Source organism: Planococcus citri, chromosome 5 (assembly GCF_950023065.1).
Source record: "Planococcus citri chromosome 5, ihPlaCitr1.1, whole genome shotgun sequence".
Classification (NCBI taxonomy): Eukaryota; Metazoa; Arthropoda; class Insecta; order Hemiptera; family Pseudococcidae; genus Planococcus; species Planococcus citri.
Genome location: NC_088681.1, coordinates 20,774,226 through 20,790,883, shown reverse-complemented (window position 1 = coordinate 20,790,883; position 16,658 = coordinate 20,774,226). Strand labels below are relative to the sequence as shown.

General features: G+C 32.2%; 1 protein-coding gene across 1 annotated transcript; it reads left to right on the top strand.

Moving 5' to 3' along the window:
- The first annotated feature begins 6,236 nt into the window (after window positions 1-6,236).
- Window positions 6,237-15,568, top strand: MCPH1 (Microcephalin). The gene is made up of 7 exons (XM_065368445.1): window positions 6,237-6,395; window positions 6,476-6,633; window positions 6,729-6,862; window positions 6,938-7,693; window positions 7,775-7,937; window positions 8,053-8,130; window positions 14,477-15,568. The coding sequence occupies exons 2-7, from the start codon at window positions 6,520-6,522 to the stop codon at window positions 14,756-14,758; spliced, it is 1,527 nt and encodes a 508-aa protein (XP_065224517.1). The 5' UTR covers window positions 6,237-6,395; window positions 6,476-6,519; the 3' UTR covers window positions 14,759-15,568.
- Window positions 15,569-16,658: the final 1,090 nt, after the last annotated feature.

The following is a 16,658-nucleotide window of genomic DNA, read 5'->3' as shown; positions in this document are numbered from 1 at the left end:
GGTACGGGGTGGTAACTCTCAGGAATTATTCATGGGGTCACCCTCGACAATTTCCCGCAAAAAAAGCTTGGCTAGGTAAACATGTTTTTTTAATGCGATTTTTCAGCTAATTCGCCTACACTATTACCTCAAAAATAGCAAAAAAAAATGAGTTTTTTTGTGATGAGCATGGTAGAAACTAAAATATTTTTGAAAAAATGGAATCAACGATTTTTATATTCAAAAATGTCCATATTTTGATACAAACCCATCAAGTTTTGAAAAAAATTAAAATTGACATGTTTTACAGCATCTTGAAGTTAGCAGTTTTTTTGACTATTTTGAGGTACCTCAATTCATTCATTTCTGTAGGCAAGAAAAATGATGGAAAAGTGTTTGAAATCACAGAAAGGGGCGTGGAATATAATGTAGAGAACCGCTACATATTCGTAATCAACTTTTGAGACTTGTTCAATCTGAGGATTTTTTGAATTTTGGCCGCTACTTCTTCATTTCGGACCACTGTGCGACACGACCAACCTTACAATTATCAGAAAGTGCAGGTGCTATAATACTTAATCTCATCACTTTGCTGCAAAGACGCGGTGTGTGCGCGCGCTTATCTCAGTAGATGAGCGTTTTGACAATCTTTTGAACACGTTTTCCAGGTTAAAATTTGACGCTCAACATTATGTGTTCTATACATTTTCCGCATATTCCGCACAATTTGGAAAAAAACGAGAAAAACGCATATTTTTCAGGGTTTTTTGCAAATTTTAATTTTTGAAGAGTGATATTCCAAAACTCGCTTTGTCCATTTTCACAACTTTTCAGAAGAGAGGAAAAACAGTTTCCCTTTAAACGGGTAAATTGGCTTTTTAGGCGAGTTTAGCACTTTATTTGGGTGGATTTATGATGTAGGAGTGTAGGTATACATTTCATCCACTAAATACTGATGAAGAAAATTTCAATAAAAATGGACAAAGCGCGTTTTGGAACATTATTTTTTTTTTAAATTTTAGTGAATTGGCTATTTAGGTGACTTTAACACCTCATTTTGGTAGGTTGATGATGTAGGAATGTGAGTTGATACTTCATCTACCCGGTATCACTGAAAACCCAACTTTGATAAAAATGGACAAAGCGAGTTTTGGAATATCACTCTTCTTATGGATTGGTAGGAAGAAAGTACTTGTATTAAGATATATTAAATAAATTATTTATAAGTATTGAATTTTAATAAAAATAAATTTGAAATTTTTAAATGAAAGTTTAATTTTTAAAAAAATTTAAAATTAATAGTTTAAAAAAAATTGATTTAATTTTTCAGTTAAAGAAAAAAAAATAATAGAAAAATAATAATTTTTGACGAAAACAGTTTTGGTGCCCAACGCTTCAATTCGGAGCTGTGGCGCTTCAAAGTTTTCTTTTGTCAATTTTACCCCCACCACTGCGATAAAAATTTTTGAAAAAAAATCATGTTGAAAGGCCCACTGTTCCCCTACACATTCCGTGTGGTACCAGAATTTTCTCCCTACTACTCATGGATACAGAATTTTTCTCGCCAAAAACGCGTGTTTTGGCTATACTGACCAAAGGGGAGGGGGGTTGGGGGCGGAAATTCCGCTCGGAAATTTTTATTGGAGGTACCCAACAATAATCCATCATGATTTTCCAAATTTGGGAACAGGGTCATTTCACCTATTTTACCTGGGAGTACCCTTTAGGTATGATTTTGCACAAATCGCTCAAATTGTTGAAAAATTCCAGAAAAGTTGATAGAATAGGCATTCTCAAAATTGAATGATAATTGAAGACGTCATAACAAAAGGGGTATATATGACACATATGTCCTTTTTGAGACGAATCCATATTGTTATTCTTCAGACCTTCCTGTATCATATGAGACCACCCCCACTTCACAAAGTCGAAAAACCAGTGAGATATTGCCATTTTAAAACTGCGAAGTCGATTAAAAATTTACTTTTTCAGAGATAATGGGTTACTCATGGTCGATTTTGTGTTGTCAGCCATTATTTACCTGGTTTAAATCCAAAAATTTGCTCAAAAACATTTTTAAATCAAAAAAAAAAAATTGGCCAATTTTTCGCTTCAAAAAGGACATATAATTCGACATGTTTGAGCGCTTACCGCTAACACACAGTTTCCTCCAGACTGAGTGCATAGCATTTCATATATATAGTTAGATAGTGGGAAAATAAGATAACATCGTCACCATGTTCAAATATGCACATTTCTAAACTTCACAAGCACTCAACCTTTCAAACAGTTTTTTCTCAAAATACAACTTTCACACATATGTCCTTTTTGCTATGACGTCTTCAATTTGTAAAAAAAAAAAATGCAAAATGTGTAACAAAAATCATCAAATTGACTTCCTAGTTATTGAAAATTACCATAAATTGATTTCTTTAAAGATCGGCATAAAGTTTTGCGAAAATTGCTTGAAAGTTTGTTAAAATGCTCCAAAAACAATGAAAATTGAACTCCAATTGATTGAAATATTGTTAAAATTGAATAAAGTATCACAAAAGTGCTTGAATTGTATAGATTAACATTACTGAAAATTTCGAAAAATGTATCCAATATTATCAAAATGAAATGAAATTGTGAACAATTCACAAATTATGTATCATAAAAACTGCAAATATGGCATGGAAATCGCTTTAAAGTTGTCAACAATTTTTGGATTGTCAAAATTTTGAAATAATTTTTCAAAACAACGTCATAACTTGCCAATAGTGACATAAAGAAAAAGATACATGTTATAAATACGACCAATACTTGACGAAATTTCTTGAAATTTGAGTAGAATTTTGCAGAAGGTTTTTAGGTTTTAGATAGATGATTTAAAAACAACTTATAAATTTTCAAAATTGCGCGGAAATTTGTGAAAATAATTTTGACAAGTTTAATTTGTCAAATCAACTTTTCAGTGTTCGAAGATTGACATAAATTGATGAAAAATCATCGCAATAGGTATTGAGTAAAGTTTACAGAAAACTGTTGAAAATACCTAACTGAAATGTGATGAAATTTCTCGACGTTTGAGTAAAATATCGTAAAAATGCTCAAAGATTGAACAAATTGTAGAAAATTATGAAGAACTAACACAATATTAGGCACCCTAAATTGAATGAAATTTTGCAAAACGTAACAGGAGGTGGTCTAGAAAAAAATGACGAACTTTGCGAAAATTGCGTAAAAAATGTTGAATTTTCTTTGTAAATTACACTCGATTAAAAACTATCAAAAATTGATAAAATATTTCAGATTTCTTAGAAGATATTGTAAAAATTGCGCGGATAATAAAATATTTCCAGCTAAATTGAACGAATTTCAAGTGGAATAAAATTTGGCAAAAATTACACAAAGGATCCTAAAAATTGTCAAAAAGTGACGAAATAGTAAAAATGATGTGAATTTGGCAACGATTGCTTGATGATAAAAAAAAAAGTATTCCTTTTGGCTCAGAAGTTTCAAATTTTACGCTGGAAATTATAATGTAAGTATATTGTATGTATTTCGATTTTTCTTCCTAATCTATATTTTTTGTAACTTTTTTCATCAATTGATTACATTTATTTATGGTGATCACGTTCATTTTTTTCTGCCCAGAGAATGAAAATCTTTGTGTTTTTATTATTTAGTTGCAAAAACGTAATTTTTCTTACCTGAGGAGGGGAAGACGAGTTCAAAAACATTTCATTGAAAGTCTTGAAAAAGCATCTTGCAGAAATCTCATATTCCGATGTGAAAATTATGCAACACATAACTCAAGTATTTTTGTTACTCTTTACATTTTATCCAGGGTCATGCTCGTGACTTCCCCCTCCCCCCAAAAAAAACGCAAAACGAAAAAGACGATTGCAAACGAAAACGAACGAACGAAACAAACGAAAAAAACACAGACGACGGACAGTGACGCTGTTATTTTGAAATCAACTCGCGTTTGATTCTGCATGTGCAGTGTGCCTCCAACTCATTTTACTATGAAAGCATTTTGTCAAATCGAAAATTTTCAAAGCACATCTTTTTCTCAATTTTTCAAGTGCTTTCGTTTGAAACCAAAACGAAGTTTCTATGTTGAAAATCCGCCGACTTACACTTCAGCAAAGCAGGATTCTGTTATTTTAAAAAAATTTTCCTAATCTCCAAGAGGGCTTCTTAAAAAATGGCTGAACCAATTTTGATGAAATTTTGGAATTGGGTTCTACTCATTGAGTGTTCTGAACATTTGAATTAAAATTTTGATTTTGACCCTTCTCCTCCCCATTTTGGGCCCCAAAATTTTCAAACTCAAAAAGTACCATAGGTACTTGTGCACATGTGTTCAACAAATCTTACCAAAATTCAAAAACTAGAAAAAAATCCTAAAATTGTTCTAAAAAGTCATCTAAGATTCGTTCTAGATCTAGATCATGGATTGCGGTTCAAAATTAGATGAAAGTAAATGAAAAAATGCGATTCCAAAAATAGCCGAATGATGTTTTTAACAATTTTTTCATGCACGTTCGACAACACTTTTATTGAAACTTCATCACAGTTTGGCGATTTTCAGTGATTCTTAGGTTTTTTATTGTCTTTTTGTATCATTTCACTGCATTTTCAACACTTTTTCATGCATTTGAAATTTTTCAATTTTCAATGGTTTAAGTTCTTTTTTCGAGTGCTTTTGCATAATTTTAACGCTGTTTTTAAAATAATTTTTTGTGCATTTTTTTGAAAATTTCGCTGAAATTTTATTGTTTTGGTTATTTTAGTAGGCACCTAAGTTTATTACTCTTTATGTTTTTACAGCATTTTAAAACTGGGTATCTAACGGCCGTGAAAGTCATGAAAAAGTCACGAATTTTGCTCGAAACATACTTGAAAATTTTTTAGAAAGCCCATAATGACAAAAAAATTGAAAAATTGAAAATTTGTTCAAAATTCAGAAAAATGAAAAAACGGAAATACCTACTTGCCTACAAATTTAAGAAAAATTTCTTGGCAGTTTTAAGTTATTTAATTGTTTTTTGGGGGAGGAGGAGGGGGTGTGGAGTGAGTAATTTTTATGCGGTAAAAATGTGAAAAATAAGTCATGAAAAAGTCATGATTTTTTGTGTAGGAGTTTTGTTAGACACCCTGTAAAAGATTTTCAACACTTTCAATACTTTCATGCATTTTTGAGATCTTCGGTTATTTTGTATAATTTGCATAATTTTAAAGCGTTTGCAACTCTTTTTCGCGCATTTTTTTTTTACAAATTTTGCTGAAAATTCTGTTTTTTGATAATTTTATTTCAATGATTTTGGATGTTTTACAGCATTTTGAAAGATTGCCGGCACTTTCGTGCATTTTTGAAAATTTTTTCCATAATTCCTCCATTTTTTTTTTTTTTTTTTGATTTTAATGCATTTTTTGCAGTCTGTACATAACTTTGAAGCGTTTATAACTATTTTTTGTGCATTTTCCTCAAATTTTGATGAAAATTTAGGTATTTTTTTTTGGTTAATTGTAGTGATTTTATAGCTTATTTTAAAAGGATTTCGTTTCGAAACTTTTTCTTGGTTTTTGGACTACTTTTCAATGTTTTTATCACTCTTGGGAAATCTTTATTAATTGTGAGTATTTTTTTCTCAGTACTTTTATATCATTTCAACACTTTACGATACATTTTGGAAAACGTTTAGGTATTCAAATATTCTATTAGCCGCACATTCCAATTCAATTTTTTGATTTTTTTAAATTTTAAATTAAATTGAAAGATAAAAGACGTGTTTAAAATGAAGGAAAAGTTTGAAAATTTGTAAATAAATGGAAATTTATGAGTTGTAGGTGGTGATAAATGACATTTTCAAAGGCAAGTGGCAGTTTTTCAAAATTAGGAGGTCCGCTGTTATCACCAAAAATATGTAATTTTTAAAAACTGAAAAATTTTCAGTTTTGCTGAAAATTGAGAGCGCTCGAATGAACCTCTGGCTGATTTCAATGAAATCAACTTTTGGTAAATTAAAAATTCAATGCAATCTTGAAAATTTTTAAAAGGCTTTCGTTTCAATACTTTTTCGTGTAGTCCGCAGTAGTCCCTCAGCTCAGCCCGGTTATCGAAGTCGAAGCCCGATGGAAATTCAAAAAAAAAATCAAAATTTCAAATTCGACCAGAAAAATTTGTGAATCAGTAATCAGAACGACTGAACGATATTCATCGTATATTTCAAATTATCAATGGCGCATCTGGGATACAAAAACAAACCTGTTGTAGTAACCGGCGTTCGAATAAAAGTACGTTACTTTTCTCAATCTGACACTTGTTTACAAATTTCCTGTCGAAATCCGCTTGTTTTACAAATTATCGAATATTTATCTGGATTTTTAATTGCATTTTCACATTCTCGACGTATTTTTTTCCCGTAAGAATCGCCATTATTCGTAATAGAACATTTATTCGTTATAGGTTTGCTTCGTAAATAATCTACGGTTTTGTTTTCAGTGTTATCATAGTGTTGCTTGTTCCCGAACGATTATCAATATTGTATGGCTAAATTTGCGGATACTGGATGTTCGTATACTCAAAGCTTCCTGCAACAGTTACAAACCGAATGGAAAGAGTTCTGGTTCGAAGTAGGCCACTGCGAGTTGGCTGAAAATGTAAGTGTAACACTCGTTTTCATAATATTCTTACGTTAGGCTAACACGATCGATTTGTATCCTTCGAAGAAATTACGATAATTTATCTTTTCCAGGCACCTTCTAGTTCTGTACGTGCCGCAGAACGAAAGCACGATGTTCGTGAAAATCTAGTCGAATCGTTGAATAAGTTTAATAGCACTTGTGATGGCAATATCGTTATTCCTGTTCCTCTGAAAACTCTCAAAAGGTACGTTAAAACTCGAGGCCTACAAAATATGTAATTCGTTCAATAGTGATGTTAACTATTGTATAATAATTTCAGATTATTCTCTCCGTCCAAATGCAACGCCGACGATGTGTTCAAAGTAGAATTCTTCAACGAAATAAAAGATAACCTGAATCTCACCACGAAAACATGTAACCAGCTGCAAAAACTCTTGCTCTCCGAGAGCGATCTAGAAGTGAGTGATTTTCCTACGCCTTCGATTCTAACATCGAATCAACGTAAAAGTGCTCCGGCTCGGTTGGTGAACAAAAAGAAGATAAAATCCAGACAATTATTCGATAAAAATGATCTCGTACTCAAGGTGGCCAAAAACACCGAAAATGCTGCGGATAAGGAGAACGCGCCACGAAATACTAACGCTGTTGTAGCAAAGCCTGACGATAAAAATAACAGATTGAACGATATTATTAGAAATATTATCGATGATAGCGATGAAAACGTCCATGTGACGTCTACTCAACGAAGGAACGTGCTGCAAACTATCGATAGAAATATTATAGCTGCTGGATCGGCTAATATTAATACTAATAATAATAAAAATAGTACTCCTAAGCCGAAACCTCCTCCGGTGGAAGCAGATAGACGTAAATTGTTATCTATCAAAAAAACAAAACGAACGAGAAATACCAAAGAGCAACGAGACCAAGCCGATGATGATGATGCTAGGCCTAGATACAGTAGTGTTTACGATTTGAAGCTAGATTCCAGAGATTCGTCCGGATTGTTTATTACCGGTCGATCGCAGAAAAAACAAGCTAAGCCTACGATCGTATGCACGTATTTCAATCAGTCGTACGTATTTTTTTTTTTTTTTTTTTTTTACGTGGGCCTATTTTATTATTATCTTATTAACCTAAATTTGTTATTTTACAGAGAATTAGAGAAAATTTATCAAACTGTCAAGAAGCTGGGCTTCTTCGAGATAGAAAATAGTGTCAGTGCTAGAACTACTCACTTGATTTGTGGCAGTTCCAAAAAAACTGTTAATCTGTGCAAAGCTGTAGCTCGTGGGTGCTGGATATTGGATAAGGAATGGGTAAGTTGAAAGTTCTTACTTATTTTATTTTTTTCTAATTAATTTTGATAGAAAAACCAAATTACATATGATTGTGCCTCGAATTAAACCCCCTTTGTATTTTTTTTTTATGTAGATATTTTCGTCGTGTTCGGAGAAACGTTGGTTATACGAAGAGAGATTTGAAAAATATGATTTATCGCCAGCTGTGAAGGTAATAATAACGTTTTATTATTGAAAAAATTACATGCAGTGGCATTTAGATGAAAATTGTAAAATGGTTCGAGTAAATGGAATTTATGATCAAAAAAGTTTCCAAAATTTGATCAACAATTTTGTTCCTGTAGAATTGTCTCTTGAAAGAAATTTATTGTTGATTCGATTTATGAGGTAGCCCTGTTCTAAATCTTATGATCGATGAGAATTTCAACCTTTTGTTGAATAATCAAAATTTGAAAATAAAATGTTGAAAAGATTTATAAAAAATATTAAAAAGTGGTAGAAATTATTTTTTGATTGTTTTCAAATTATTCCAGTTCAAAGTACATTTTTTTGCTTTTTATTTTTATGTTTGAAATGAACTTTAAAAAAAACCTTGTTTTTTTTGTGTACAGTTGAGTATATAATTAGGCCATTTTTTTCTTTTTGAATTACTTTTTTTTCAAATTGTTCTTTCGAGTTTTTGATCAATAAGATTTTCAATCTTTTGTCAGATAATTAAAATTTGAAAATGAAATTTTGAAATGATTTCCAAATGGCAAATATTTAAAAATGATAAAAAAATATTTCATTTTATTTAATTTTTTTTTTTTTAAATAATATTTTAGTTTAAAGTACATTTTTTTGGTACAAAGTCAAGTACCTATTTAATTAGGTGCCATTTTTTTCTTTTTGAATTAGGTACTTTTTTTCAGAAGTGTTCTTTCGGGTTTTTGATCAATAAGATTTTCAATCTTTTGTCAGATAATCAAAATTTGAAAATGAAATTTTAAAGTGATTTCCAGGTATTGAAAAATGATAAAAAATTATTATTTTCTTTTTTTGAAATTTTTTTCCAACATATTTCAGTTTAAAGTACAAATTTTTTTGGTTTTTATCTTTGTTATGTTTGAACATCGAAAAAATCGTTTGTTTTTTCTTTGGTATAAAGTTGAGTACTTAATTAGGTGACATTTTTTTCTTTTTGAATTACTTTTTTTTTTAAATTGTTCATTTCGAGTTTTTGATCAATGAGATTTTCAACCTTTTGTCAGATAATCAAAATTAGAAAATAAAAAAATTAGCACATTTTTACTTTTTGAAGCATTTCTTGCAATTTGTAAAGATTTAAGCTTTTAAAAAAAATATCCCAAAACCTCGGTTTTTTTTTGCCAAAAATTGCCTAAAAGTATCATTTTTTTGTCAATAGGGTACTTGCTTAAAAATTCGAGTTTTTGCTGAAATTGTCAGTCTTGCATTTTGCCAAAAATTATCGAGAATTCTCAGGTTTTTGCAAAAAATTCCAGAGAGTCTTACTTTTTTCCAAAAAGAGTCCAAAGGTCTTATTTTTTGCATAAATTTGCCAAAAATGCTAGCTTTTCAGCGTTTTTTTTTTTCATCTAAAATTTCCAAAATTTTAGAGAAGTAGGTATCGTTCTTTTATGTACATACCTACTTATATTTTGAAAAAAATGCAAAAAAAATTAAAGTCTTATTTTTTGGAATAAAAATTTCAAAAACGTAATTCCTTTGCCAATTTTCTAAAATTAACACAATCTTGCAATTTTCTCAAAAATTGTTGAAAATTGTCGTTTTTTTACAAAATTGCCAAAGTTTTGTTTTTTAGTCAAGATCTTACGAAATGGTTTCACTTTTTTAACAATTTCCAGGATGGTCTCGTTCTTCTCTAAAAATGTCCTAGAATTGCCTATACTTACTTATAAATGTCTCACCATTTGCTAAAAAGTGTGACCAAGTTTCACCTTTTTTTTTTTTTTTATTTTTTTTTTTTTAGCAAAAAATTTCTAAAAGAAAAAGAGTTGCGTTTTGTTAAAATTGTCAACATTTTTCTTTCTGCCAAAAACTAAGAAGTCTCACTTTCCAAAAGAGAAACCCCTGCCTTTTTTCTAAAAATTATTGGCGGTCTTGCTATTTGTCTAAAATTACCAACAATTTTCATTTTTCATATAAAAATAGTTGAAAAGTAGTTTTTATGTAGATGATCTAACTTTATTGAAAATTTGTTGACAATAATTTCCAAAAGGTTCTGATTTTTGTTAAAATAATGAAGTCTCGATCAAGTTTTTTTTTGATGCTTTTTTGCTCGCATTTTGTAACTTTTTTAGTCAGATTTTGTTACTTTTCAAACATTTTTGGTTAATGACTCAATGGCACTTCCCTTGGTTTCAAAATGTGCAACAATTTTGAACTACCTGATCATCAGAAAATCAGAACCTTTTGAACCATTTCATCCTCTTCATCAAATGCATATGTACCTATCACTTTAAATGCATCAACGAAGACTTTTCCAACATTCTGTACTAGTGATGTCGATACTGTTGAAAAAGTATTGCTACTGCGTAATGTGTATCAATATGTTGCCAAAATCTGTATATAAATACTCAAGGAATATTGATACCTGAAAGTTTTGATTCTCCAGTTCCAGTATTGATATTTGTTGATGTTTCAAAATGGAGAATTTATAAAATTTGGAATTTTGCCGTTTTTCATTACATTTGGTTGACTGATTTAGTTTATAGAATTGAACACCTTCTCCTTACTTGATTCTATGTATTATGCTGATTTGCTGAACCTACTCTACCAAATGTAACATTGCATACTTATATTTTCTACAACATACCATAGCACGTTTGATGCCAAAGTTGATGAATACGTAAGCCAAGATCCCTAACCTCTAACTTGTTGACATATTAAGGTTATGGTTAAAAATAAAGGTTGTAGTTTTTTTTTTTCATTCAGTTCAATGTCAAAAAAGTACGCCTGTGGCCTGGGCCTGGGTAAAAGTACATATGTATGGGAAAATTGGAAAAAGCAAAAAAATTACAATTTCACAACCAGTAATGCAATTTTTGAGTTCGGATTTCAGATTTTGTAATAAGAATTTGAGAAATAGGTCACCTAAGATGAATTGAACCATTTTTTATGTAAAACCATCGCAGAGTCCATAACTTTTCAATACCATAGTAAAGGAAATGTTACCCTCTTTCCAGAGGTATAATTTTTTTCACATCTGCAAACCATGACTCGTTTAAAAATGGGAAAATAGCTCAGTGTTAGGAAAACAGGTTGCCAAAGATGAATTAAGCCATTTTTTTCAAAAATCATAATAAATGTCATATTTGACACAAAAAAATAATATTATTTTTACTAAAAAAATAACATTAACCAAAATTTTAAAAAAATTGGTTATGTTTAAAAAAATTAACATCAATAATTTTGGTCGAGGATATGGTTGAAAAATTTTAAATCAATAATTTCAGTTACACTTATGGTTTCAGTTTCAGTTTTTGCTTCATTTTGGTTAAAAATTACAGTTACAGTTAGGTGTTACAAAGGATGAATGTCCATAAAAAAAAAAACTGTCTTCTTACATCACTGATAAGACTCTAGGATGCCCTGAATTGAAAAATTTGCATCTGAGTGATAGACACTGGACCTAGGCCCTATGGGATGGGAAGACATTGAACTGCAGGCAATGGGGGAAAGGGACAGTAGTGATATTTTGTGTAGAGCCAATTTCTCCTGCTGGGTGCTCTTGGGTGCACTGTACTTCAATTTTTGTGTTGGAGAACCACTGAAATTTTGAAATTTGAACTTGTATTCCATGGAAATTTGGAAATTTATGAAAGAAAGTTGGAAAAAAGTGTTTAATTTTACAGCCCTGCAACAGGCCTGATACTATGTCACTTTTTCCTTCACTCTACCGCAAGATTCAAACCAGTTATACACCAACCAATCAGAGCATTTTTGATAAGAGTTAGTTTCAACCCAGGCCATTCAGATCGCGCTATTGTTGCGACAAAAACGCTCAATGTATTTTAAATGTTTAAATGGAGATGCCAGTATTGTTAGTTGATAGTACAGTGAAAATTGCTTACAGCGAGATTGAAGGGACTGGACTGGACATTTCGCAAGTTGTACCCGGTCTCTCATACTAAAAGGTTTTGCATAAAAATTATCAATTTTACAGCGACCGTGTATAAAGCTTCCTTTATAGTGGCGATAAGCAGGCAATAGAAAATTTCTACAGAAAATCGTGGAATTTTTTCAAACTCAATTTTAAGCACTTTTGAACCTCTAAACTTGTAAAATAATAACATTTCTTATAAATTCTGATGATTATTCACTTTAATAAAAAGTTTTCAATCTTTATCTCAATCATCACTTTTCTATGGAAAAGTTAAAAAATTTTGACTTTTCCATAGAAAATTGATAAAATTCCACTGCCAGTATAAATGCTTCCATTTGAATGTACACATTTGTCTTTTCTGTAGAAAAATTCCACGGCCACTATAAAGGAAGCTTAATGGACATTTCAACGTAAAAAAAAAATGGCCGAAGTTGAAGTTGACTTTTTGGATGCAGAATCCAGGAAACCCTTCTCATGCACCTAACATGATGCTTAAGGTGCTGGTGGAGAGAGAGATGGTTCACTGGTTCAGTGCATTGACATTTTAGTTAACCTAGTAGACTGCTAATCATATGCAAAATAACTCCACTGGTTTTGTCACCAACTCTGAGTAATAAACAAAGGCAACAGCACATGCATAACACAACTACTATCAGCAATATACACACATGCACACACACACACACACACACACACACACACACACACACACACACACACACACACACACACACACACACACACACACACACACACACACACACACACACACACACACACACACACACACACACACACACACACACACACACACACACACACACACACACACACACACACACACACACACACACACACACACACACACACACACACACACACACACACACACACACACACACACACACACACACACACACACACACACACACACACACACACACACACACACACACACACACACACACACACACACACACTACATCATCAGTTGTTGACGCATGCGCTGTTGCGTTTGTTTATTACTCAGAGTTGGCGACCTAACCAATGGAGTTTTTTTGTGTATGATTAGCGGTTTAGGTTAACTAAAATGTTGATGGTTCAGCGTTGCAGTTGCTACACAGTCGACGTCACTAGTAACACAAGTAACACAACCAACCACATAACCAACACTAGTAAACACTACTGAAAAGTGGCACATGCGCAGAACATTTCCTGGATTCTGCATACAAAAAGTCAGCTTCATGTACACCAATTTGTAATATTTGTCCATTATACTACGGCTGACACAATTTTACTACTATTTTCAACTTGTCATATCGATTAGAAACTGTTTCAAATCATATTCAGCAGTTCTAGAGCCTCCAGCAGCTTTTTAGAAAGTTCTGTTTTTCAAAAAATGCCACATAATCTGTCTGAATTTCAAAACTTTACTAAATTAACCTATAAAGCTGAAATTTGGGATTTAATGAATGTTTTCTGCATGAACACTCGTTATAAGTGGAAGAAAAAACTATAAAATGAACCAAATTTCAAGAATTTCAGCTTGTATGTACTATCCGGATTCCTCGTTATAAATGAGCTCATTCTAACAGGTACCATATTGGACATGTTTAAAGGCATTGTGCTTGTTGTATCCAAAATCTCATACTAACCAATCTCATTATAAGTGATTTCCACTGTATATTTTGCTGTTAGTGAGAGAATTGAGACTGGAGAATTGCAGAGACTGGAGAATTTGCAATTCTCCTAAGTATGAGAACTGTAATTCATGAGTCTGAATTCTGGAGAACTAAGGAATTACTTCACTCTGGTCTTTTTCTTCTTCTTCTTCTTCTCCTCGTGTCTGGGACATTTGGATCTCTTTAAATTCTCCCCATCCATCTCTACACCAGGCCTTCTGGGCAATTGTTCATTTCTCCCCACAGCTCCTCTCTAGCATATGCAGTGTCTGTGCCACATACGAGGAGGTGGCTGTCAGTCTGTCTTTGTCCGCAATCCAGACACTTCACATCATCCTGAATGCCCTCAAAATTGGTTATCATCTCCCATTCATCTTGGTCTTGACAAAATGACCAATTAATTGAAAATAACGTCTCAACTAGTGGCTAAGTCTTTGTTTTTTCAATTTAATAAGGAGTACTTTAATCCTAAAAACCCTATCTAAAAAATTTATATAGAGGAAATAATCTGACTTTGGTGGGGACCAATCTTAGATTGATGAGTGCATGCAGCATGTTATTTTGCAAGTCTCTAACTACTTGACCATCAATAAAATATCACAATATTTTTTTCACATCAGTATCAACAAGGTATTGACAAAAGTATCGACATCACTACACTGCGCATAATATGTGTATGAAGGTACATAATTCATCTTTAATAATAACTGCATACAATGTGCTGAAAATGACTATGTATTTTTCCACAGGAAAACCGTATCAAGCGTCAAAAATTTGGACCAGTTTATCGCTGCAATATTTTTACCAACTGTGGAGCCATGTTTGTGAGTCCAAGTTGCGCTCATCCTAAAACCGACGATATCAAAGAACTGATCATGTTAGGTGGAGGTCGTATAACCGATAATGCTGCAAAGGCTAAACATATCGTAGGCCATGTTGCTCAGCGTGAGTGTTTGAAAGAAACATGGATTTTGAGTAGTATAATGCAAGGCCAGGTTTTAAACATTACCAGTCATTTCAAAATAACCTAAGAATGATGGTTGAGGGTATTTGTCCAAACTTTGAAATTCTGTAAAGCCAGGAATGAGAGCATGCCTACCATACAATTTTGGCAAAAAGCCTTCCTTTATATTGTGGTGTGTGCAGAATATGGTGATTTCACTGATTTGTCATCAATGTGGTTCCTTTTCAGCATCTGATGTGTTTTATTAAATTGTATTTTGTGAACCAAGTTAGATTATGTTTTTGAAAGGTCTTTCATGGTTCTTCTTTTTAAAGATTATTATTCATATTTGCATAAAACTTGCATTCTTCCTGGGGATTCCGTGTAATGTGATTTATTTTTTCATTTGTATTGTTATAATTTTCTTGTTGCTCATTCAATTAGGTACCTATATCATTTTGTATTATTTGCAAAAGTAATCACTATTCTTAATGTTTGTATTAATGGGTTATATGTAGTAGGAATAAGATGCAGGACATTTTTGTTGTAAAGAATGTATCACTTGCAAATACTTTAAAATATGTATAGGATATGAAGTAGCATAGTAAGAGGAAGGAACTACATTGGTGACAAATAATTGCTTTGTATGCATCACAGACATAAGAATTTCCTGGTGAAAATGGGACCAGCTCAAATTGTAAACTGGGCCTGCTCAAATTTCTAGACTAATACCACAAATTCCTGGAAGAGTGGGGTAAGTATTCAATTGTCCTGTCATTTAATGATAATCAGTTGCCTTATTAGTAATATGTAGTAAGCATTGTGATGTGAATCTTGTACCTACTTGAGGTATATTTAGTGACAAATTGAATAAAAAATTTTAAATATCCGGTTCATACTCGAAGTATTATGGTTAATTTTGAGCCTTTCAGTAGTTGAAATCAAGTCACTGAGTGATTGAGTAAGTCAGTAAGAGGTATTCTAATTTCTAAGCAAGACAAAGTAGGGTAGGATTGTGTGGCAAAGATGTGAATCTGTGGTAATTCAATTTCACTTCTGGAAAGAGATGTTCATAGAGCTTTGAGTGCAAACTGTGAACCACATGCAAGTTTTCACTTGTGTGGATTGATCAGGTAAGTGAAAATTGGTATATTAGTTCAATAAATGAGTAAATCAGTCGATCTTTCATATTTTCTCCAGTTGCGATAATTTTGAATATGTTTTTGAAAATGAGTTTATATTTTTTTGATTTCTCAAAGTTCAACTTTTTTGTAAAATGCTTCTATATGTAGAAAACTTTGAGCTTTTTGGCATAACCGAACACAGGAAATGGATTCGCGGTGTTGGAAAACCCCACCGATTTTGCAGCAAATAAACGCTGAAATGGCTAGAAACGGCAATTGTGAGCTTTTTCAAAATTGAGCTTTTTGGCCGATTGAAAGCCAAATAGGATTTACGAATGATCGATTATCACTAATTAAGCATCGCTGATCACGTCAAGCTCGTTTATTTTAGTCGAGCAAGCTTTTTTGTATCATGCAAGTTCAACTTTTTTGAAAAAAACTTCATTTTACAGGAAACTTTGAGCTTTTTGGAAGAACCAAAGCCGGAAACGGATTCTCCGAGTGTCAAAACCCCCCACTTGGTCAGGTTCGTACAGTCTAAAAAGGTCGCGAAATCTATTCAAAAGTTCAAGTATTAGGAGTATCTAACCTCCTAATATGCCATATTCTCCTAATGAAATTGGTCTCATTTTGCATCAAATATACTCGAAAATGACTAAAAGTAGCAAATATTAACTTTTTCAAAATTGAGCTTTCTGACAGTATGAAAGCGAAATAGGGTCTACGAATAGTCGATCATCACTAATTCAGCATCGCTGATCACGTCAAGCTCGTTTATTTTAAGCGTCAAAGCTTTTTTGTACCCGAAAGTTGAACTTTTTTGAAAAAAAGCTTCGTTTCACCGGGAACTTTGAGCTTTTTGAA